Consider the following 24,368-nt stretch of genomic DNA (forward strand, 5'->3'; position numbering starts at 1 on the left):
ACGAGAATGTTAACTCCATCAGACATGTTATACTGCTATTTACGTTGGAAAGCAGGGAATTAACTGAATGCACAGATTATCTGAGAAGTTATCCTCATAATGTCACCATTTAACTCTTTAAAAGAGGGTTAGTTCTGAACACATAACTTACAGAAATAAACATTTGTACTAGGGATATAAAGATGGCTTACGATTGTGTATACTACATACATTTATTTACTTGTTTATTTGTTTATATACATATAAGGGTCCGGGAATATATACAGAAGCAGATATTTACACCTATGTTATTGAATTATAGGTATTTGTACCTCATATAATGGCCTGGTGAATAGACCTTAAATGGTTATAGCAATCGTCACTGCTGTTGAAGAATACCAAACAAACCCAGCAAACATGTTTTCCACACCTACACTCGATACGATTGCAACCATCCGCCTTCTCTATTGTAAACCCGCAAACAGGACATTTCTTCACATTCTCTTTCCCCTTGGACCATTCCTTTAGAGAGAAATCTGGGTCATCCTTGATCTCCCGATACTTCTCGCACGAGATATAAGGGTGATACTCCAAGTGGCAGCTCGTACACGTCTCCACATAACATGCATCACAGGCAAAGGGCGCACCAACCACTCCTGATTCAGCAACACGATACACTGAAGGGCAGTCAGGTGAGGGGCAAAACCGGTAGTGACCCCCGCTTGCTGCTACAAAAGCCCCTATAGAAGCCCTGAACAGCTCTTCCAACTTCTCACTTGACAATAGAGACCTCAAATCAGCGAGTAGCATATGTGTTCCACAACCTTTATGCATACAACATAGCGGGAAACCTTCCCTGCTTCTGATTGCAGACTCACACTGTTCCAGCAAGCATGATCGACAGAAGACGTGGGTACAACCTTCAAGTCTATAAGCATCCTCGAGTACACACAAGCAAATAGGACAGTCAGCCTCATCATCCATCCTTTGATTTGGAAGCCCACTTGTTTGAGAAATTTCAGAAATTATCTCCTCAACTTTTTGCTTCATCTCTTTAGTACCTCTAATAGAGATGCAATGGCTCCTGGTGTTCAGAGAGAGTTCTGCATCGGGCACCTTTAGTTTGAGACCACTAAGATCTGGTCCAAACCTCTGAACAACTCTTTTCATCAGGTCAAGAGGCAAAAGTCCTCCACGAAGATGCACTTCAAGTTGCTTGCTTTCATGTAGTGCCAGAAGGGCGTTAACAAAATTCTGCTGCGCCATATCAATCATGTCTGAGGAACCAAAGATTCTCACATAAAGGCTATGCCTGTCAAAAAGAATATAGGTTCCTGTCTCCCGCTGAACCATCTTCATAATATTAGTCCCTTCTCTTGAAAATAGAAGTTGAACAACAGTTGGAGAAATTCCCACATGATCCACAATCTTGCCTTTCATAAGTTGCTCCAATGGCCTTCTCAATTCTGCTACAATCTTTGTACCAGTAGCAGATATTTTAACCCTATAAGACCCATTTTCATTTCTCTCCAGATTGCACTCCACACCTGCAAAGCAATCCAAAGTTCTCTCAGCAGCCAAGTACCACCTAATCAATAATCAATGTCTCTGAATAATTTTGTTGTCTTTATTTAAAAATAAAAATTGTTTTACAAAAAGATCACTTTTACTAAGAGAGTTTTACAGAACATCCCCCCTTCTCCTTATATCCTACTATGTTTTTCTGCATCTCCAGAATGGAGGAGAGATAGAAAGGGTAATCTGCAGTATGCAAGAATGCTTTTTTCAGTTACCATTTAGAATTTGACCAGACAAGTGAGAGTTGAATCTGGGTAGTACAAGTAATCATCAGATTAGCATCAAATCTGGGAGAAGAGTAAGGGTTTGTGATAGTGCTCAGGCACTTTGTAAATAACTTTGTACTGTCATATAACCATAAAGTATCAAGACTCCTTTTTCAGGGTCATCTAGCACAAAAAGGAAAGGAAACTTACAGACACACAGAGAAAGAAAAAGTTCGATTTCCACCCCAAATTGTCTGACTTTTCTTTTATCAAAAGTCAACTCTTTAACTCTGATGGCGATATTTTCCGACAATTTTTGATATTTTGGAACAAATAGTTTCTTGATTTGTTCCTTTCATAGCTTTTATTTAGTTTCTCCATATATAATTTACTTTAAAATGGTGAATTTGTCCAAGTCCAATTTCATTCTGGTTGAGGAATAAGGAAACAAAAAAGTGACAGTAGCAATCTGCAATAGCGGTAGTAATAGGGTACACTAACTCTGCCACCTAAATTAGATATCATTTCAGCCGCTGCTCAATAGTTTATTTCCCACATTGCCATGCCTTTATTAAGAAGCAATTCAGCAGAGATGATAGTTAATTAAATTAAAATTTTCAAAAAATACAATCAGAGAGAAGAAATATAACTTAGAGCAGTAAAAGATACCCTTTCTTCGCCGGAGACGTGCGAGTAAAGAATCCAGCTGGTTCCTAATAACATGATAAACTGGTGCAGGACAGGAAACAGAGGTGTGAAACAGTTGCTGACATCTTATCTTCTGCCAGGGAAGACATCCAGACAGAACCTTGCCATCAATTTGCTCCAAAGCCTCAGCTGCTTCAAGATGCAGACTTCCATCAAACAGGACAGTCGCTCGCATGTAAGTGTCCTTTGGTTCTGGTTGGAAGACCTGAACCCGAATAGACTGGACTAAAGGGATTCTTTTAGGCATGAAAGCGGATATTTCTCTCCTGAGTGCTTCTTCACAAGCAGCAATTGGAGGATTTTCCACACCATCTCCTCTCACCAAGAAGAAATCCAGAATTTTCATATTTGTTGCTGCACTCAAAACGTCAAATATCTCCGGTTCAGAAAGTTCGCTATTAAGTCCTGAAATTACTATGCGGTCAATGTACTTATTGCTTGCCTTTGAACGGATAAAGTTTCCACCTATCGTTACACCAGAGAATCATTTACTATAAATGCAACATCGTTTGGTTCACATTTTACAATAGCTACACCTTTACTGCATCTACGAGGCCAATAAACTTTAGCTCTGAGAACAGAGGAAAACTGCTTTTGGTCATTACAGAATACACTCCTCGAAGGAACAACTTTTAGAAAGCCACCACTACATTCTACCTGATCCAACAATGTAGCTTGTTTAGCAGCATCAGGAGAAAGAAATGTTACCCTGCCCCATCTGTTCTCCTCATTGTCGTGGCCAATGCCTGAGGACTTGAGCAGTGCACAAATATCACCCGATGTGTTTCTCTCCAAAAACATCAGCAGTTCCTTATCATCAACTGCTTTTGTATTTGAATGAAATATGTCAACAGCCAAGAATCTCTTCTTAAGCTCTAAATGCTTAACAATTGCACCAGCTCCAAAGAGGGCAACTGAGGACGAAGCAGCTGATCCACCATTGAATAGGCATTTCTCCAAGCATTCATTCTGCAACAACTTGCTTTCATACTCTAGTGCATCATTCACTTGGCCCAAAACACGCTCCATGTCACTGGATGAAGCATATAACAAAACCTCGTTCTTATCAACATTAACTTGAATGCCAATCCTTTCATCCAAATGTTTAGTTCTAATGCGTGAAACAAGGTTATTGACACTACTGTTAGATTTTCCACAGAATCTTTTCAATAGCATGCTCCCAAAACCTGTTAAAACCTTATTTTCCAGCTTTTGGGCATCCATCTCCAGAAAATTAAACAACGGGGAAGGACTAAGAGTACAAAGAGAACTAAACTCAAATACGGTAACACAGACCAGATACTCCTTAGCTGCAGCAAGGATTTCACCAAAAACTACCCAGGTTGGTCGTCGATCAAAATTTAACAGTGAACAGGATGGATGTAGTTGGATATACTTCCCACTTAGTGCTACCTCATAACCTAGCTGATCATATCCAGAATACATAGCAACATTCTCGGCAAGCGAAAAAAGTATTATACTTTTCAAAGTTTCATCATGCTCGGTATGCACCTGAGGATCCCAACGCCAGTAGCTTGCAATAATAATATTAAGTTCATTCTGGAGGCAAGCTTCCAGTTCTTGCACAGTCTCCTGGCATCTCCTCATTGATTTGGCATTGATGCTATTATCCCAACACCAGCCATTCCTCCTTTCCCTAGGCACAGCCTCACATTCTCTGTAAACAGAAAGTAGAGTGAAGAGATCACCATTTGGATGGCAAAATTGCACCTTCAAGCAATCAGATTTTAGCTTGTCTCCTTCAGAACCAACCCTGAAAAAAATACTGCTCGAATTAGCCATAACAGCAGGAAGAACAACACCTTCTCTACTCAAATGTTGATTAAAGCAACCGAGGATCATTTTGCCTAGCCGAGGTTCAATACCCAACTTGACTATCGTTCGTCTGTAACGACCTGGCCGGTCGTTTTGAGAATTTAAGTCTCGTTCGGTGGCTTAAGGCCCTGAGCAGCTTCATATTATGTGTATTGAATTGCATGCGTGGTTGAATTCGGTTACCGGATGTTTCTGAGTGATTTGGGACACTTAGTCCCTAAAAAGGAAGCTTAAGTCTTAGGATTTTGACCGTAGTCGGAACTATGTGAAGACGACTCCGGAATGGAGTTACGTCGGTTCCATTAGCTCCGTTGGGTGATGTTGGACTTAGGAGCGTGCCCGGACTGTAAATCCGAGGTCTGTAGCTGATTTAGGCTTGAAATGGCGAAAGTCGAATTTTTGGAGATTTGGACCAGAAGTGGAATTTTTGATATCGGGGTCGGAATGCGATTCCGAGAGTTGGAACAGCTCCGTTATGTTATTTAGGACTTGCCTGCAAAATTTGACGTCATTCCGGGTTGATTTGATAGGTTTCGGCGCGAGTTTTAGAAGTTGAAGGATTTGAAAATTTATAAGTTCGATTCATGGTGCGATTCATAGTTTCGATGTCGTTTGATGTGATTTGAGACCTCGAGCGGGTCCGTGTTAGGGTATAAAACTTGTTGGTATGTTTGGACGGGGTCGGGGTGTTTTTCGGACGAGTTGCAGATGATTTCCATGGTTTTGGGGAGGTCTGAGTTCTGGTGTAATCGCACCTGCGGACCTTGGGCGCAAGTGCGATGGTCGCAGGTGCGAAGAATTAGGCGCAGGTGCGGGAAGAGCTGGACTTGGCAGTCTCCGCAGGTGCGGAGAATTTGTGCGCATCAGCGGACTCGCACGTGCGGAGATGGAAGCGCAGATGCGAGAATTGAGAGTTGGCATGGGGTCGCAGGTGCGAGGAAGTTCCGCATCTGCGATGCCCGCAGATGCGCAGAAGGCTCGCAGGTGCGGAGACTGTGGGAGTTAGTGACTTCCGCAGGTGCGACTGGTTAGACCGCAGGTGCGATAGGCGCAGGTGCGAGAAATGGTCGCAGGTGCGAGGATCGCTGGGCAGAAAGGGATTGGAATCGAGGGTTATTTCATTTTCACTCCATTTTTTATTTTGAGCTCGAGAGAAGGCGACCCTTTGAGGGATTTTCAGAGGAATCTTGTGGGTAACGATTTCTTACTCGAATTTGGTTTTATTGCATTAATCTATAGTTATTTTCTCCATTTAGTTTCGGATTTTTGGGGTTGAAATTGGACAAAATTGGAAGAACTTCTTCAATAAAGATTTCGAGTTTTGAAAGGGGATTTGTGGTCGGATTTGAGTAATTCTTATATGGTTGGACTCGTAAGTGAATGGGTGTTCATATTTTGTGATTTTTACCCGATTCCGAGACGTGGGCTCGGATCGACTTTGTAGGGCAAATTTCGGAATTTTTGTTAAAATATTGATTTCATTAATTAGATGAGTCTATTATCGTTGTATTCATGATATGCAATTGTGTTTGGTTAGATTTGGACCATTCGGAGTCGGATAATTGAGGAAAGGGCATTCTTACGGACTGTTTGAGCTTGGTTCGAGGTAAGTATCTTGTCTAACCTTGTGGGGGGGATTTTCCCCTTAGGATTTGAGTCTTCTATGTTGATTGTTGCCCGTGTGCACGAGGTGACGAGTGCGTGCATGAACTTATTTGTGGAAAGTTGGCCTTCTAGGGTTCTTAGGTCCTTGTATTCATTGAATATGCAGTTGTTCTTGTTATGATTATATATCTTTGTGAGAAAGCACAGGAAAAAATATGTTATTGATATTGGATTATAAATATAATACAAGAGGTCCCTATTTATAGCTATACACTACAAGGAGATATTACTCCTCTTCCAATGTGGGACAAGACTACACTATACATATCTTTAAACTAACACTCCCCTCAAGCCGGTGCATACACATCATATGTACCGAGCTTGTTACACATGTAACTAATACGAGAACCAGTAAGAGACTTAGTGAAAATATCTGCTAGTTGATCATTCGACTTTACAAACTTTGTAACAATATCTCCTGAAAGTATTTTTTCTCTGACAAAGTGACAGTCGATCTCAATGTGTTTAGTCCTCTCATGGAACACCGGATTTGACGCAATATGAAGAGCAGCTTAGTTATCACACACTAGTTCCATCTTGCTGATTTCTCCAAACTTTAACTCCTTGAGCAACTGCTTGACCCAAACCAACTCACACGTCGCCATAGCCATGGCCCGATATTCGGCTTCGGCGCTAGATCGAGCAACTACATTCTGTTTCTTGCTCTTCCACGAGACCAAATTACCTCCTACTAGAACACAATATCCAGACGTAGAACGTCTTATCAAAAGGTGATCCTGCCCAATCAACATCTGTGTACCCAACAATCTGCTCGTGGCCTTGATCCTCGAATAGTAATCCTTTGCCTGGAGCTGACTTTATATACCGAAGAATGCGAACAACTGCATCCCAGTGACTATCACATGGAGAATCCAAAAACTGACTTACAACACTCGCCGAAAAAGAAATGTCAGGTCTAGTCACTGTGAGGTAATTCAATTTGCCAACCAACCTCCTATATCTCGTAGGGTTTCTAAGAGGCTCCCCATGTCCAGGCAGAAGCTTAGTATTCGGATCCATAGGAGAGTCAATAGGTCTGCAACCCATCATTCCAGTCTCCTCAGGAATGTCTAAGGCATACTTCCGCTGTGAAATAACAATACCTGAGCTAGACTGAGCGACCTCAATACCTAGAAAATACTTCAATTTGCCCAGATCCTTAGTCTGAAAGTGCTGAAAGAGATGTTCCTTCAGATTAGTAATACCATCCTGATCATTACCAGTAATAATAATATCATCAACATAAACCACTAGATAAATACACAGATTAGGAGCAGAATGCCGATAAAATACAGAGTGATCAACCTCACTACAAGTCATGCCGAACTCCTGAATAATTGTGTTGAACTTACCAAACCAAGCTCGAGGGGACTGTTTCAAACCATATAGTGACTTACGCAATCTACACACACAACCATTAAACTCCCCCTGAGCAACAAAATCAGGTGGTTGCTCCATATAAACTTCTTCCTCAAGATCACCGCGGAGAAAAGCATTCTTAATGTCTAACTGATAAAGAGGCCAATGACGTACAACAGCCATGGATAAAAAGAGACGAACAGATGCTACTTTAGCCACGGGAGAGAAAGTATCACTATAATCAAGCCCAAAAATCTGAGTATATCCTTTTTGCAACAAGACGATCCTTAAGCCGATCAATCTGGCCATCCGGGCCAACTTTGACTGCATAAACCCAACGACAACCAACAGTAGACTTACCTGCAGGAAGAGGAACAAGCTTCCAAGTGTCACTCGCATGTAAAGCAGACATCTCGTCAATCATAGCATGTCGCCATCCTGGATGAGATAGTGCCTCACCTGTAGACTTAGGGATAGAAACAGTGGACAAAGAAGATATAAAAGCATAATGTGGTGACGACAGACGATGATAACTTAAACCGACATAGTGGGGATTAGGATTAAGTGTGGATCGTACACCTTTGCGGAGTGCAATTGGTTGACTAAGAGGAGACAAGTCCGCAGTAGGTGCAGAATCTGATGCGGGGCGTGAATCACCTGGGCCTGATGCTGGATGTGGACGACGATGATAAGTCAAGAATGGTGGAGCTGCAGAAGGTTGAACTGGATTATGTGGAGGAACTGGAGCTATAGGTGGTGGAGCTACAACCGGAGCTGTAGGTGGTGGAACTGGAGCTATAGGTGGTAGAGCTACAACTGGAGCTATAGGTGGTGGAGCTACAACTGGAGCTGTAGGTGGTGGAGCTGGAGTGACTGAATCTCCAAAAGATGAAATTGGTAGTACCTCAGAAATATCTAAGTGATGACCTGAATCTGTGAAGTATGATTGGGTTTCAAAGAATGAAACATCAGCGGACATAAGGTACCGCTGGAGGTCAGGAGAGTAGCATCGATACCCCTTTTGTGTTCTCGAGAAACCCAGAAATACGCACTTAAGAGCACGAGGAGCTAACTTATCTGTTCCTGGAATAAGGTTATGGACAAAACAAGTGCTTCCAAAGATACGGGATGGAAGAGAGAACAAAGGTAAGTGGGGAAACATGACAGAGAATGGAACTTGGTTCTGGATAGCTGAAGATGGCATACGATTAATAAGATAGCAAGATGTAAGAACGGCATCCCCCCAAAAACGCAACGGAGCATGAGATTGTATGAGTAGGGTACGAGCAATTTCAATAAGATGTCTATTTTTTCTTTCAGCTACCCCATGTTGTTGAGATGTGTACGGACAAGATGTTTGATGAATAATCCCATGAGATTTAATAAACTGCTGAAATGGGGAAGACAAATATTCTCGGGCATTATCACTACGAAAAGTGCGAATAGAAACCCCAAATTGATTTTTAATTTCAGCGTGGAAGGTCTGGAAAATAGAAAACAGCTCAGATCGATTTTTTATCAAAAATATCCAAATGCACCTGGAATAATCATCAATGAAACTGACAAAGTAGCGGAATCCTAAGGTGGAACTGACCCGACTAGGACCCCAAACATCTGAATGGACTAAAGTAAAAGGTGACTCTGCTCGATTATCAAGACGCCGAGGGAAATAGGAACGGGTATGCTTACCGAGTTGACATGACTCACACTCTAGAGCTGACAAGTGAGATAAACCAGATACCATTTTCTGAAGTTTTGACAAACTGGGATGTCCCAACCGTTTATGTAATAAATCTGGTGAATCAGTAACAGGACAAGTTGTAGAAGGAAGACAAGATGTGAGTCCATGTGATTTAGCAAGGATAAGGTAATAAAGTCTATTTGATTCACGTCTGGTACCAATGATCCGCCCCGTACTGCGTTCCTGTATAAAAACATGGTCATCAAGAAATAAAACAGCGCATTTAAGTGATTTGGCTAAGCGACTAACAGCTATGAGATTAAAAGAACTATTGGGAACATAAAGGACTAAATCTAAAGGTAAGGAAGGAAGTGGGCTTGCTTGACCTATTGTCGTTGCCATGGTTTGAGACTCATTGGCCATTGTAACTTTTGGAAGAGATTGAGAATACGAAATAGTAGTGAAAAGAGATTTGTTACCAGAAATATGATCTGATGCACCTGAATCAATGATCCAAGACTCAGAGGATGAAGATTGGGAGAAACAAGTCACGCTATTACCTGTTTGAACAACAGAAGCTATCTCAGAAGATGTCTGCTTACATGTTTTATATTGAAGGAACTCAATATACTCTGCTAAAGAAACCATCCGACTATTCAAAGCATCGGTTCCCATGTCGCTACAATTTGTAGTAGTAGTAGGGTTAACTTGAAATAGTGGAAATAAGTAAATCCTGTGAGAAAACTGAAGAAATAGCTTGAAAAACATTGTTTACAGCAGGAAAACAGAACATTGTTCTGTGCCGGAAATACTGTTCACGCGGAAACACTGTAGCTCGCCGGAAAATTCCAAAGTTGTTGGAATTTGTTGTAACCAGAATGGATAGACTCGGAATTCCTTTGCGAGCAAGCTGTCCTGAAGAAATATTTTCAAACAATGGCCAGAAGGTCACTGTTCACGCCGGAAAAATATAAAAGTGACCAGAATTTGATTTGAATTAGATGGGTAGGCTCGGAATTTTGAGGAGAGCACACTGTCCTGAAGAATCTTCGCGAAAAAATGGCCGGAAAGTGGCTGGAACCCTCGCCGGAAAAGTTGTTGCCGGCGCGTGGAGGAGCGTGGCGGCTTTTCTGCCGGATAAAATTTCAGGGATTGGTAGTCGGAGGGTGATCTACCTCGTGGTGGTATTGGTTTTAGCACAACACCGACAGAAAGTGACTTTCACTTAGACAAGCCTTAGGTCACCGGAAAAATTACACGATGACTAAGTTATTTCTTCCCGATTAACGCTGGAATGACGCACAGCGATCTTTTCTCACTAATGCTCTGATACCATGTGAGAAGGCACGGGAGAAAATATGTTATTGATATTGGATTATAAATACAATACAAGAGGTTCCTATTTATAGCTATACACTACAAGGAGATATTACTCCTCTTCCAATGTGGGACAAGACTACACTATATATATTTATAAACTAACAATCTTAATTACTAGATTTACATCTACCTGCTTAATTAGAATCAATTGCTTCATGATCCACTATTATTGTTACTTGATTCATATGTGCCTTAATTGAAACTGTTATCTCTTTTATAGCCATGCTATCTTTTCGTAAATGCTTATCTTTAATTGGAATTAATATTATTTTTTTCTATAATTGTTCGGTCTTAATTGAGGTTATGATAATTTTTCCGTTGCTTATCCTTAATTGAATTGTTGAATATCCTTCGTAATTTCCTCAACCTTAAAAAAAGTTTAGATATCATATATCTTAGTCGACTTGTTTTATTTGAAATTATTTGATGCGTGTTAGCTTCCCTGTTGTTGAAGTGTAAATTGTGGGATCGTTGCTACACATTAGTTTTCCCTTTGTTGAGTTGTTCTCTTTACGCCTAGCATTCTTTATTGTGGTTATTCCTTGTGAATTGGTTCTACCGTTTCTTTGTGAATTAAAGTTCTTGAGTTGATTTACTTGTCGTACTTTGTATTATTGTCATTGTTGATGTGGTACTTGTTGTGGTGATGCACGAGGTTTCTGCCGTGCGGTTGTTATTATGGGGTTGCACGAGGTTTCTGTCGTGCTATTGTTACCATTGATATTTGCACATTCGGCGTGACAAGACGGGATATGTATATATATATGTGGGTTGCGCATGTGGCGAGACAAGGTAGAAACATTATTATGCACGTGTGGCGAGACAAGACGGGCATTTATGTTACTATTGCACACGTGGCGAGACAAGGTGGGCTGTGTCAGGGATTGATTTGTGATGATTTATGGCCTGGGGGCATTCTTGTTGTTGATATTTGTGTAGTGGTATACGTACCTGTGTGAACTTTATCTTGTGAAAGCTGTGAGAAAATATTCTACGTGTTGTCCGTTCTTCTTCTTCCTTATGCTTGTTGTCCGTTCTTCTTCTTCCTTATGCTTATTTGCTGGTATGGACTATGTTAGGACACTTGCACAAGCATACACATAGTTAAACACTCTTATCGGATAAGAGGTGTTCTTGATATTGTTGAGCATAGATGCTCACCCTTGTTTACTTGCCTTCTATGGGAGAATGGCTCTATTAGCACGTGAGTCGTCAGTGCAGTTATGAGGTGTTATGAGGGCACAGGATGCCAAGTGTTAGGGTTCAGGTATTGAGACCCGTGAGTTGTGAATTTGTTCAAGGTTCGGTACCTCGTGGAGTTGTTGGCTAAAACGTGATGTAAAAGCGGTTGTAGTTACTGAGTTATTACTTGTCCTTGCTGTATTCGTGATTCCGGATTTAGGTTGTGTTCCATTCACTTTGTCTGCGTCATTTTCATGATATTCCGTTGATACTTGTTTTTTCTTGCTTTAATGCCATTACTGTATTGTGAGCCATATTGCATAGTCCTTATGAAGACATTATACTTCTGTTATTCATGAACTTATATTTGTTCAGTTTATTAGACCAGTGGGTGTCTTGACTGTTCCTCGTCACTACTCTACCGAGGTTAGTCTTGATATTTACTGGGCACCGCTGTGGTGTGCTCATGCTACTCTTCTGCACATTTTTGTGCAGATCCAGGTACTTGTTCGTTAGCTAGTTGTGTGGACTGTTGCTGTGGAGACTCAAGGTAAACCTGTTGTTGTGTTCGCAGGCTTCGGAGTCACCTTCAAGTTTTCGTTTTGCATTGTTCATTACTGTTTCTGGACAGTTGTATTTAGAGGCTTTCTAGCAAACACTCTGTAGAGCTTATGATTTGTACTACCGGTTTTGGGAATTGTAAGAGATTCTATTTAAATAATGTTGTTGTTTTAATTATTGTTAGGCTTACCTAGTCCCTAAGACTAGGTGCCATCACGATACCCAAACGGAGGGGAAATTGGGTCGTGACATCGTCCGTCTGTAGTTAATTCATAAGCATCATCTTTTTGCCTAACAGCGCCTAACTGAACCAGATTTCTGGTGGCCATCTCAATAGCTTTAGCGCTAGGTGCGTCAACAAAATCAAAATCTTGCACGTTCTTGATGCCCAGAGCAAGAATCCTCAGCACTGCAACACCAAGATGAGCCTTGCGAATTTCAGGTTCCTGATGACAAGGCATAGCCTCAAAATCACTTTCTGAGTAAAGTCTATAACACCTTCCTGGTTCAGTTCTCCCAGCACGGCCAGCCCGTTGATTAGCAGAGCTCTGGCTGACATTGCATATCCTGAGAATACTCATGCAAGTGCCAGGTTCAAACCTGCTTTCTTTGACCATGCCAGAATCAACAACACATTTAACCCCTGGAATTGTCAATGATGTCTCAGCAACATTTGTAGTGAATATTACCTTTCTGTTCCCCGGATAGCTGAGAAAAACTCTATGCTGTTCTTCATAGGATAGTTTGCCATGTAAAGGTAAAGCAATGGCTGATGATGATTGAAACTTCTCACAAGCCCATTCGACTTCAATTTGAGAAGTCAAGAAGGCTAGGACTGTTCCCTCTCCCTCTGTTTCATGGATTTCAGTCACCGTCTTAACAACATCATAGACATAGGAGGAGATTGGGCCAGCACCAAGACATCCAATGGATTCACAGGGAACATATTTAATATCAACCGGATAAGTTCTACCCGACACGTGGAACGTTCCACAGCCAAAGAAGTAATCAGCAAGCTGGTCTGCATCAGCTGTGGCAGACATAATAACAAGCCTCAGATCAAGCCTATGATAGAGCAGATTCTTTATCAATGCTAAAAGTAGATCAGTGTTTAGGCTTCTTTCATGTGCCTCATCAACAACAATACATGAAATCTTGGACAAAGTCTTATCGACCATATAGTGCTGTAGAAGGCAATGATCTGTCATAAACACAACCTTTGAGTCAAATTTATGACCAGATGAATATGAAGAATAGCATATGATCGAGGTGTCATCATAACACCCTTCGCTTTCTTGTTGCACCCTTCGTGCCAAAGAGTTGGCAGCAAGCTTCCGGGGCTGAGTACAAACCATAGATCCATTACCAGTCACTCCAGAATCAACTAGGAATTGAACCGGTTGTGTACTTTTTCCTGATCCAGTCTCGCCAATCAAGACGGTCACCTAGAATTTGCAACATTCCAGGATATATATATAAAAAAAAACAAAGAATCAAGCTCAACACAGATGACTTGTAAATAACTGATATTACACAGGTATGCTAGGAGCAAGTGAAAGTCCTTCGGAACTAAATATCCATTTTCGCAAAGTCAAATATGAACAAGCCATTTGTGTAATTAAATGCTAGACTGGACAACAAAAACGGGAGGGGGGGACAAAGGAAAATAAACAGTTTCTCAGAACCTGCAAACAGCAAACACGATGACTCAACAAAATTTAATTTCTTCGTAAGTAATATAACTCAATACTTCAAAATTAACAATATTTTCATTTTTAAATGGTAGTTCAAAATTTCTTCCCAGTAAATTCGCAGTAAAAATTTAAGATCGTAATTATTTTTTTATGTTTTCAAGATAAGTTCAGCTCATTATTCCTTTATCGCGAGCCGGAATGATAACAAAGGATGAATAATATTTTTCTTTTGCTAATTAACGTCCAGGAAAAAGAGAGGGCAAGCCCTCGTACAAGGTATAGTTGCTATTTGGCAACCTCTAAGTCACATGTTTGTGTATTCTCATAAAAGCCGAAATTAGGCGGAGGTGAAGATTTGTAATATGGCCATTAATTTGGCTTCTTCTCAAGTGGGGGCCAAATTTTCATGACATTTGCCATGACATAATATCCACTATAACAAAATTTGTGGATCATGACATTTGCCATGACATAATATCCACTATTAGGCCAAGGATTTCTTGCTATAAAATAGAGGAGCTTCTCCTCATTTGAAAATACACCAATTCAAGAGTTTTTCACTCTTGTCTTTCTTTCTCCTCCATTATTTCATTATAGAGTATTTTGTAAGAGAGTAAGTGTTGGGAAACACTTGTGTGAACTCTTTCTTTGGACTTATCTTGTGAGGTTATTCTCTTGGGATATTTGAGACTAATTAGAGTATTTACTCTAATTTTGTACTCTCTTTTGTACTCTTGTTGGTATAGTGAAATTGCTCCTCTCCGCTTGTGGACGTAGGTCACCTTGACCGAACCACGTTAAATTTGTGTCTTCTTCATCTTCTTTAATTGTCGTTATTATCAACTTGCATTGTCTTTGTTATTGTCATTATAACGTTGTTTGGCTAAATTCCGCACTACCCGACAACCCGATCCAAACAAATTGGTATCAGAGCCAGATCTAACTGGCCGGTTCAAAGCACAAAAGACAGCTTTCTTACATGGCGAACTTAAGGAACAAATATACATGCATCAACCCGAAGGATTTAAAATTGAAGGAAAAGAAGATCATGTTAGCTTGTTGAAGAAATCCTTGTACGGATTAAAGCAGTCTCCAAGACAATGGTATAAAAGGTTTGATTCCTTTATGTTGGGTCATGGTTATTCGAGGAGCATGTATGATAGTTGTGTTTACTTCCGAAAGTTAAATGATGGTTCATTTGTGTACCTATTATTATATGTTGATGACATGCTCATTGATGCTAAGGATTTAACAGAAATTCACAATTTGAAAAGTCGGCTGAAAAGTGAATTTGAGATGAAAGATTTGGGAGCAGCTAAGAAAATCCTTGGTATGGAGATCAAAAGAGATCGAAAAGCCAACAGGCTATTTCTGACCCAGAAGAAGTACTTGGAGAAAGTCTTGGAGAGGTTTGGCATGAAAGATGCTAAACCAATTAGTACCCCTCTTGCTGCTCATTTTAAGTTATCAGCTGATCAGTCCCCGCAGTCAGAGAAAGAAGAGAGATACATGGCACAGGTTCCTTATTCTAGTGCAGTCGGCAGTATTATGTAAGCAATGGTTTGTACACGTCCAGACATTTCACAAGTAGTGAGCGTGGTAAGCCGGTATATGACTTGCCCTGGTAAAGCACATTGGCATGCTGTGAAATGGATTCTCAGATACTTGCGAGGTACTTCAAACACATGTTTGGAGTTTGGGAGAAATACTAACACTTTGGTTGGTTTTGTAGACTCAGATTATGCAGGTGATCTTGACAAAGAAAATCACTGACATGCTATGTATTTTTGCATCGGTGGTTGCGCTATTAGTTGGAAAGCTACATTACAACATGTAGTAGCTTTATCTTCTACCGAAGAAGAATATATGGCAGTGACCGAGGCGATCAAAGAAGCTTTATGGTTAAAGGGTCTATTTGCGGAACTCAGTTTACACAAGGTGGTATTACCATTTTCTGTGATAGTCAAAGTGCCATTCACTTGACTAAAGATAAAATGTATCATGAGAGGACGAAGCACATTGATATAAAGTATCATTTCATCCGAGAAACCATTATTGAAGGAAAAGTCTTTGTTCAGAAGATCTAACACTAGAGACAATCTTGTTGACATGTACACAAAACCTCTCCAGTGTCCAAGTTCAAGTTTTGCCTGAACTTGATTGGCATTTATGAAGAACGATTTTTCCCATTAGGGTTTTTGCGTAGAAGGTGGAGCAAATTTACTATATATAAGCCGAAATTAGGCCAAGGCGGAGATTTGTAATACGACCATTAATTTGGCTTCTTCTCAAGTGGGGGCCAAATTTTCATCACATTTGCCATGACATAATATCCACTATAACAAAATTTGTGGATCATGACATTTGTCATGACATAATATCCACTATTAGGCCAAGGATTTCTTGTTATAAATAAAGGAGTTATCTCCTCATTTGAAAACACACCAATTCAAGAGTTTTTCACTCTTGTCTTTCTTTCTCCTCCTTTATTTCATTATTATAGAGTATTTTGTAAGAGAGTGAGTGTTGGGAAACACTTGTGTGAACCCTTTCTTTGGAGTGATCTTGTGAGGTTATTCTCTTGGGGTATTTGGGACTAATTAGAGTATTTACTCTAATTTTGTACTCTTGTTGGTATAGTGAAATTGCTCCTCTCCGCTTGTGGATGTAGGTCACCTTGACCGAACCACGTTAAATTTGTGTCTTTTTTATCTTCTTTAATTGCCGTTATTATCAACTTGCATTGTCTTTGTTATTGTCATTATAACGTTGTTTGACTAAATTCCACACTACCCGGTAATCCGATCCTAACACTCCCCATACAGAAAAAAACTTGTCCGACTGGTGCATGCACCAATATACAATAGTTAATGATACTGTTAATTGGTTAATTGAGGTAAGAATGCATATATTAACAATTGTTAGCTGACAAATCTTATGTATAAGACACATGCCCTGCACTTATTACTTTGGTGCATGCGTTGTGTCTGTGGTGCAAGTAAGAATTTGTCTGTCCACTATATTCAACAAGGTAACAACTCGAATGGTTTTGAATGTATCCAACAAGGTAATAACTCGAATGAATTTAAGTTATATACATTGACAGAGTAAAGTTTTTTTTATCTTTACGCTGTCAGTGCATAAAACTTAAAACTCAAACAAGAATAAAAACATGAATAGATTAGGCACCTGTTGATAATGTATTTGCCTAAGTATCTGCTGCCGGAAAGCGAAAATTGGCAAGCAAACATCAAGCCTACGACACTCTCTCATCATCAAACAATGAATTTTATTCCAATCAAATTCTCTTCCAATCTTAAACACCCTTAAACCCTCTTCCTCTTCCTTAAAACCCTTCTCCTCCAAATGCTGAATAACACATTCAATCCCTCCTCTAAACTCCTTTATCCTTTTCCTTATCAAATCCCTTTCCTTCTCAAACCCCTCCTTATTCTTCATAATCACATTGTACACCAAATTATTCCTACTCTTTAGTAATTTCAATTTTGTAATTTCATCGCACACCAAATCCAATTTGTTCTCCCACTTTTGTAACAATTCACCCTCTACTGATAACAATCCCTTCAACTTCTCCAAAAATACCAGTTTTACCCTCTCCTTCAACTCATCCCTATCAGATGAAACCTCAACATTTCGTTTCACCCACGGCGTAAACAAATGCCCGCCTTCGGCCTTATTCTCCATAATTCCACAATCACTTCAAGCGTTTCACTCCATTGATCGTACAGCAGTGACCCAAAAATGAAACCTTTGATAAACACAAAGGAATTCCGAGGGGCAAACGGTAATTTCTCAATTAGAGCGTTCAATTCGGAACGGCTGATTCTTCGGTGGTTACTACGGGAACGAAGCTGGACTATGAAATTCGGCGGTTCGTGCCAATTCCCCGGCGGGCGATCAAGCTCGTAATTCGAAGCATAATAGCACGGCCTATAGGGCCGGTGATTCGCCGGACGGTAACTGTGCTGCGGATACATCGCCGGCGCCGGGAACCGGCGGTTGTTGGAGGAAGAATCAGGTGTATACATTGTATTATAAAACCCTAGAGAATCAACAGTTGCACACAGAAGAAGTGACAGCTTACAGTTCAGTGAAATTTCTAGAACAAAAAATGGAGGGATAAACGAAGAGACGTGCAAACTAGACGGGTTTTACAGTCCGCTGAAGTTGATTTGGAATTGAAATTAGCGCCTTCTTTATAAAACAAATTGAATTTTCTTTTATTAAGTTATACTCCCACCATCGGCTAAATATTATTTTATTAAAAAGAGAAATTTAAAATTAAAATTATTATTAAATATTATTATTCTTTTTTTGAAATTATTAAAAAAAAAGGGTATCACATAAATTGAGACAAAAGAAATATAGTGCAAAAGAAAGAGACTAGAGCGGCATGAAATGTTTTTCACTTTTTCCGATTTTTTTTTACTTTTTTTCGAAATCAGTGTTTAGCCATAAACTTTCCAATTTTCACTTGAAGATGAATTTTGAAATTTTTCAAAAAATTTAAAAACTCCAAAAGCTGTTTTTAAAATTTTCACTCACAAAACATTAAAACAACCCAAAATTATATTCATATTCAAACACAACTCTAATTTTCAAATATCATTTTCACTTGAATAAAAGTTCATTTTTTCCAAATTTTTACAATTCTTATGTCCAAACGCCCACTAATACTTTTGTCTTCAGGGGCCGACTAACCTAAATTCTATAGCGACACTATATTTTTTATGTGTGTGTGTTTTATTTTCTTTTGAAAGAAAAACCTACAAGTTTCCTTCATTCTTGAACTAATTAATATGTGTGTGTTTCAATTTCTTTTGAAAAAAAAAAAAAAGAAACCTAAAATTTTCACGTGTAACATATTTTGCTATCATTTCTGCTTCTACAACCTACTCCGCTATTTGGCCAACCTTCTCCAAATTCAAAAGCACTTTTCTTTCAAAGTTGAAGTGTTTGGCCAAGATTTAAAAATAAAAAAAATACTTTTGAGTAGAAGCAAAAGCGGTTTTGGAGAATCAGAAAATTATAGCTTCTCCCTAAAAGTACTTTTTTTTAAAATATTTTTGAGAAAAATACACTTATAAGTACTTTTTAAAAATTTGGCCAAACACTAATTGCTGCTCAAAAGTATTTTTCAAATTAATTATTCAAACACAAACTAATTTTTATCAAAAATACTTTATAAAAAAGCACTATTCAAAAACTTTTTCTTCCTAAGACTACACCACCCCCACCAAAAGCCAAGCTTCCTGCGTCCAAAACCTAGTGAAGTTAACCGGCAAACGAGCCCTCTGCGCCCTCACGCGCGGCCAACTCGCGTGCTTTTCCGGCGAGATCTCAGCCACGCGTCGGCACGTGTGGCTTTTTCCGGCGACTTTTCAAACTATTTTCTTCAGACAGCCTCCTCTCGAGGATTTTCCGAACCTTCCTGTTTCGGCTTCATCAAATTCCGACGTCTTTTTCTTTTTCCGGCCATTAAACATCAGATTCCGGCGGAATCTAACATTTCTTTCTTCTAAATCTGTATTCACCCACTGTGATTACTACCAAACCTCCTTTTTTCACATAACCTAAGCAGAAGTTAGCACTAATATGGGAGAAAACAGGATATACTTCAATGTCGGCTTCAAATCTTTCGATATCACTAGATGGAATTCCAACAAGACATATGGTTTGAATGGGTGGAGAGAAGTCGCAATATGATGAGACGCTCATCCATGGGCAGAAAGACAATGGAATGGATTTGCTACGTACTTAAAGAAGCATCGAAAGATCACAAGAATTTAGTAAAGAGATGGAAAAATAAGGACCAACTGACAGAATATTTCTGTACTAGGGAATTCAATGCCCATGGAAGGTATATGAGTATTTTGTCATTAAAGGGAGAAGGAAGATCAGTCATTATTATCCCATAGTTGGCTTCGAATGCAGGCTGGAAAGACATAGCATTTAAGATAGAAAGATTCATTTATTATGCCCCCAAGTTGAATGTCACAGTACCACCCAGAAATACGGTGGATAACTACCCTTATGTCAAAGCAGTTAAGGAGAGTAAATGGGAATCTAATACTCTCCGAGAGGCAGATGTCAGTACCAAAAAATGAGATATCTCTATTTTGGAACCACCCGGAATTGAGGACACTAGTTAGCTGAAAAGATGCATTATTGGGTACTTTGGGAAGGAAATCACTGAGAGACCCTCATTAGCAGACATAAAGCGATGGGCTACTGCTTCATGGAACAAAGCATTTGGGGTCAACATGCATGAGATGACTGGTAACATGTTTCCATTCGAATTTCTGAATAAATACATGGTTGAGCATATTCTTCAAGGATAATGGAGATGGAAAAAGTTCAAGTTTCATCTGGAATGGTGGAACTACACTGCTGGCTGCATACCAAACTCTCAAATTGTGAAAACCTACTGGATTAGAGTCATGGGGATTCCCCTACATGTGTGGTCATAAAAGATCTTCAAAGAAATAGGAGATCTCTGTGGGGGGATGGATAGCTACTGAAGAAGAAACTAATCTCAAAAATCATCTCAAGTGGACCAGAGTTCAAATTACTGGTGATGGCAGAAAGATACCTAATGATATCGTGATTGAAAGAGAAGGGATCAGATTTTTCATTCCAATATGGGCTGAAAAATAGGCAAGATTTGAACTGAAGTCGTCGAAAAACCTAGACAGCGTCGGAGAAGATAAAGAAACGAAACTCATAAGAGACTAGTGGACAAAGGAACCCTATAAGCAACTAATGGATAAAGGCAGTCAAACAGCTGTAGACATGATGGGCGAGAACATGGGGTGTATTGTATTGCAAATTAAAAATAAGGGAAAGGCACGTGCGCAACACATGCAAGGTCCAAGTTTTAATACAATTGATCTGGGCCTTAATGATCCAAATACTGAGTTGAAATTAAATGGGCATGATTCTGCAGCCCAGGTCATTTTTAATGACGTTTTACGTGAGCCCACTGAAGAAAAAAGAATGACGCCTTTTAGTGAGGAACTGGGCAGTGCCTCTTGCTCGAAAATTCAAGAAACCAATGCAGGGGATCCAATTCCCACTGCAAACCTCGAAATTATGGCACATGCAATAACACACATGAATTGCGACCAGCCAGAATGTGTAGCAGAGACAAGAAAATTGGGTCAGAAGGCAGGGGAGGATACTATATGCATGAAAATGGGGGAAGATCAAGTTGATACCAGATTGGAGCACCAACAGCAGTTATGTCACCTCAATTCTGATCAAAATTGGGAGGTGGAGGAGGTTACTGCTCTCTCAGTACAACACCACAATTCAGTAATGGAAAAAAAGATGGATGCGACACTGTGGGTACATCAGAATATGATTAAATTGGGAAAAATATTCAGAGTAGATTTTCAAGGCCATGAAGAAGAAGCACTGGAGTTACTCATGCAAATTGACAGTTGTAGACAAGTCAAAAGATTGGAGACAGAGGTGGAGGTGAAGAAACAAAGGTTCAAAGGCTCACTGGAACTAAAAGTTTTGGCCTCTTTTGATGTCAAATTTAAGAGCGATGAGAAAAGAAATAGGGGAAAAGATATGTCTATTATTGCAATATGAAGATCAATTTAATAACATGGAATGTAAGGGGATTAAATGACAAGAAGAAAAGGGAGATCATAAAGAGTCAAGTACTCAATTGGAAGACAGACATTATTTGTCTGCAGGAGACAAAATTGGAGGGGGAAATCAAGGAAATTGTTAGTCAAATTTGGGGTGGGAGATGGGTGAGGTATGCATGTTTAGAAGCTAGTAGCACGAGATGGGGAATTTTGTTACTATGGGACTGCAGAGTATGGAAAGGGGAGATGTTACAGATTGGTGCATACACTTTGACATGCAAGTTCGAGGCTCTTTTACAGAACTTTCACTGTCTTATAACAGGGGTATATGCTCCTAATTACAGAATAGAAAGAAGAACAGTATGGAGGGAAATTGGTGCAGTGAGGGGTCTGATGGAAGGCCCTTGGGTAGTTTGTGGTGACTTTAATGTCACAAAGTACCCCTCTGAAAAAAGGGACTGCTCGAGGAGGTCCAGTGAGATGGTGGGATTCTCAGATTTTATAGAAGACATGGAGTTGATAGATCTTCAACTCGAAGGAGGATCCTACACTTGGTTCAAAGCGGATAATCATACTACTGCTTCTAGAATTGACAGATTTCTAATTTCAGAAGAATGGGATGATAGCTTCAGAAATATCAAGCAAACTCTCCAACAAAGGCTGATCTCTGACCATACCCCTGTGGCCCTACGTTGTGGTGCTTGGGAGCAAGATAAATCACACTTTAAGTTTGAAAATTGGTAGCTGAATTCCGAAGGTTTTGATGACAGAATCAGGAATTGGTGGTCATCTTTTGAATTTTCAGGAAGACCAGACTATATTTTAGCTTGCAAACTAAAATCTCTCAAAGATAAGTTAAATGAATAGAGTAGAAGTTGTAAGGAAAATCTGGGAATGCAAAAATTAAAATTGTTGAGTCAATTGACAGGTTTTGATGTAACACAACAATCAAGAGCTCTGACAGAGGAGGAATCAGTGAGGAAGGCAGTTATCCTCATGGAATTTGAGGATCACCTCGAGAATGAAGAAAGTGCATGGAGACAGAAATCAAGGGCCCTGTGGCTCAAATAAGGGGATAGAAATACAAAGTTTTTCCATCGCACTGCCAATGCACACAAGAGATGCAACAATATTGACCAACTAGTGATTCAAGATGAAACAGTAGAGGAGCCAAACAGAATAAAGAATGAGATCATTGAATTCTACAAGAAGTTATACACAGAACCTGAAGAGTGGAGACCTGCAACCAATTTCAACAATTGTCCCATAATTTCAGAATTAGAGAAGGAGCCTCTACAAAGCAAATTTGAAGAGCAAGAGGTCCTGAGCTGCCTGAAGATGTGTGCAAGTGACAAGGCCCCATGTCATGATGGATGCACAATGGGCTTTTTCATTAAGTACTGAGATATTTTGAAGCAGGACATCATGGAGGCTTTCAACAACTTTCATTCCCAGGAGATGTTTGAGAAAAGCTTCAATGTAACATACATAACTCTGATTCCAAAGAAGACGGGGGCCAAGGAATTGAGAGATTTCAGGCCAATCAGTCTGATAGGGAGTTTCTACAAGCTACTCTCAAAAGTCTTGACTGAAAGACTTAAGAGGGTGGTAGGCAAACTAGTAGGTGCTCAACAAATGGCTTTTATCAAAGGAAGACAAATAATGGATGCAGTGTTGATTGCTAATGAAGCTGTGGACTCAAGAATCAAACAGAAAAAATCAGGAATTCTATGTAAACTAGATATTGAGAAGGCTTATGATCATGTCAACTAGAGATTTCTGCTAAAAATGTTAGAACAAAGGGGTTTTGGACAGAAATGGGTTAATTGGATGAAATTTTGTATCTTTACTGTTAGATTCTCCATTCTCATAAATGGATCTCCTGAAGGCTTCTTCCCTACTTATAAAGGTCTAAGACAAGGTGATCCCTTATCTCTCTTCCTTTTCATTATAGCCATGGAAGGCCTGAACAACATGATTAAGGCAGCTAAAGTCAATTTATGGGTTAAAGGTTTTGAGGTTGACATGAATGGACCAAACAGTCTAGAGATCACACATCTCCAATATGCTGATGATACTCTAGTCTTTTGTGATGCTGAAGAGGAGCAACTGAGGTTTTTGAGGATTATCTTGGTTCTGTTTGAGGGAATCTCAGGACTCCACATCAACTGTAGAAAGAGCCATATTGATCCCATTAATTAAGTTTATAATATGGAGCAATTGACATTTGTACTGGGAGGAGAAGTAGGGTCTCTACCTACTGTTTACCTTGGGATGTCGTTGGGTGCAAGATCTAAATCCAAAGAGATTTGGAACTCAGTTATTGAAAAATGCGAGAAGAAGTTGTCAAGGTGGAGAGCACAATATCTATCAATGGGTGGGTGGGGGGAAGGCTAGTCTTAATCAACTCAGTATTAGACTCACTTCCTACTTACATGATGTCCTTGTTCCCAATTCCAGCTGAAGTTATACAAATATTAGACAAACTCAGAAGATCATTCCTTTGGCAGGGGAATAAGGAAAAAAAGGTCTTCCATTTGGTCAAATGGAAATCCCTCATAGTGGCGAAAAGGCAAGGTGGTCTGGGAATTAGAAACTTGAAGAATCAAAGCAAGGCTCTCAAAATGAAATGGCTATGGAGATATTCTCAAGAATCCCAAAACTTATGGAGCAAAGTGATCAAAGCTAAGTATGGTGAGGAAAATAACTGGGTGTCAAAGAAAGTCAGCACATCATATGGAGTTAGTGTGTGGAAATCCATCAAGGTACTTTGGCCTACAATGAAGAATCATACTTTCATTAGAGTGAATAATGGAAGGAAAATATCATTATGGAATGATAACTGGTTGGGACATAAATGCCTAAAGGAACTTTACCCTGATATGTTTGGTTTGGCACAAAACCAACAGAAGACAAT

General features: G+C 39.8%; 2 protein-coding genes across 2 annotated transcripts; one reads left to right on the plus strand and one right to left on the minus strand.

Moving 5' to 3' along the window:
* Window positions 1–100: 100 nt before the first annotated feature.
* LOC107796371 (ATP-dependent RNA helicase DEAH11, chloroplastic-like) lies at window positions 101–18,026 on the minus strand. Its single transcript, XM_075246063.1, is given in 6 exon segments — window positions 101–1,526; window positions 2,433–2,954; window positions 2,957–4,387; window positions 12,386–13,580; window positions 17,019–17,521; window positions 17,524–18,026. Coding segments are annotated over 6 exon segments (5,220 nt in total). The 5' UTR covers window positions 17,879–18,026; the 3' UTR covers window positions 101–312.
* A 5,213-nt stretch (window positions 18,027–23,239) lies between these two features.
* LOC107787690 (putative mitochondrial protein AtMg01250) lies at window positions 23,240–23,653 on the plus strand. Its single transcript, XM_016609291.1, has one exon. The coding sequence runs from the start codon at window positions 23,240–23,242 to the stop codon at window positions 23,651–23,653; it is 414 nt and encodes a 137-aa protein (XP_016464777.1).
* Window positions 23,654–24,368: the final 715 nt, after the last annotated feature.

This window comes from Nicotiana tabacum, chromosome 23, assembly GCF_000715075.1.
Source record: "Nicotiana tabacum cultivar K326 chromosome 23, ASM71507v2, whole genome shotgun sequence".
Taxonomy (NCBI): domain Eukaryota; kingdom Viridiplantae; phylum Streptophyta; class Magnoliopsida; order Solanales; family Solanaceae; genus Nicotiana; species Nicotiana tabacum.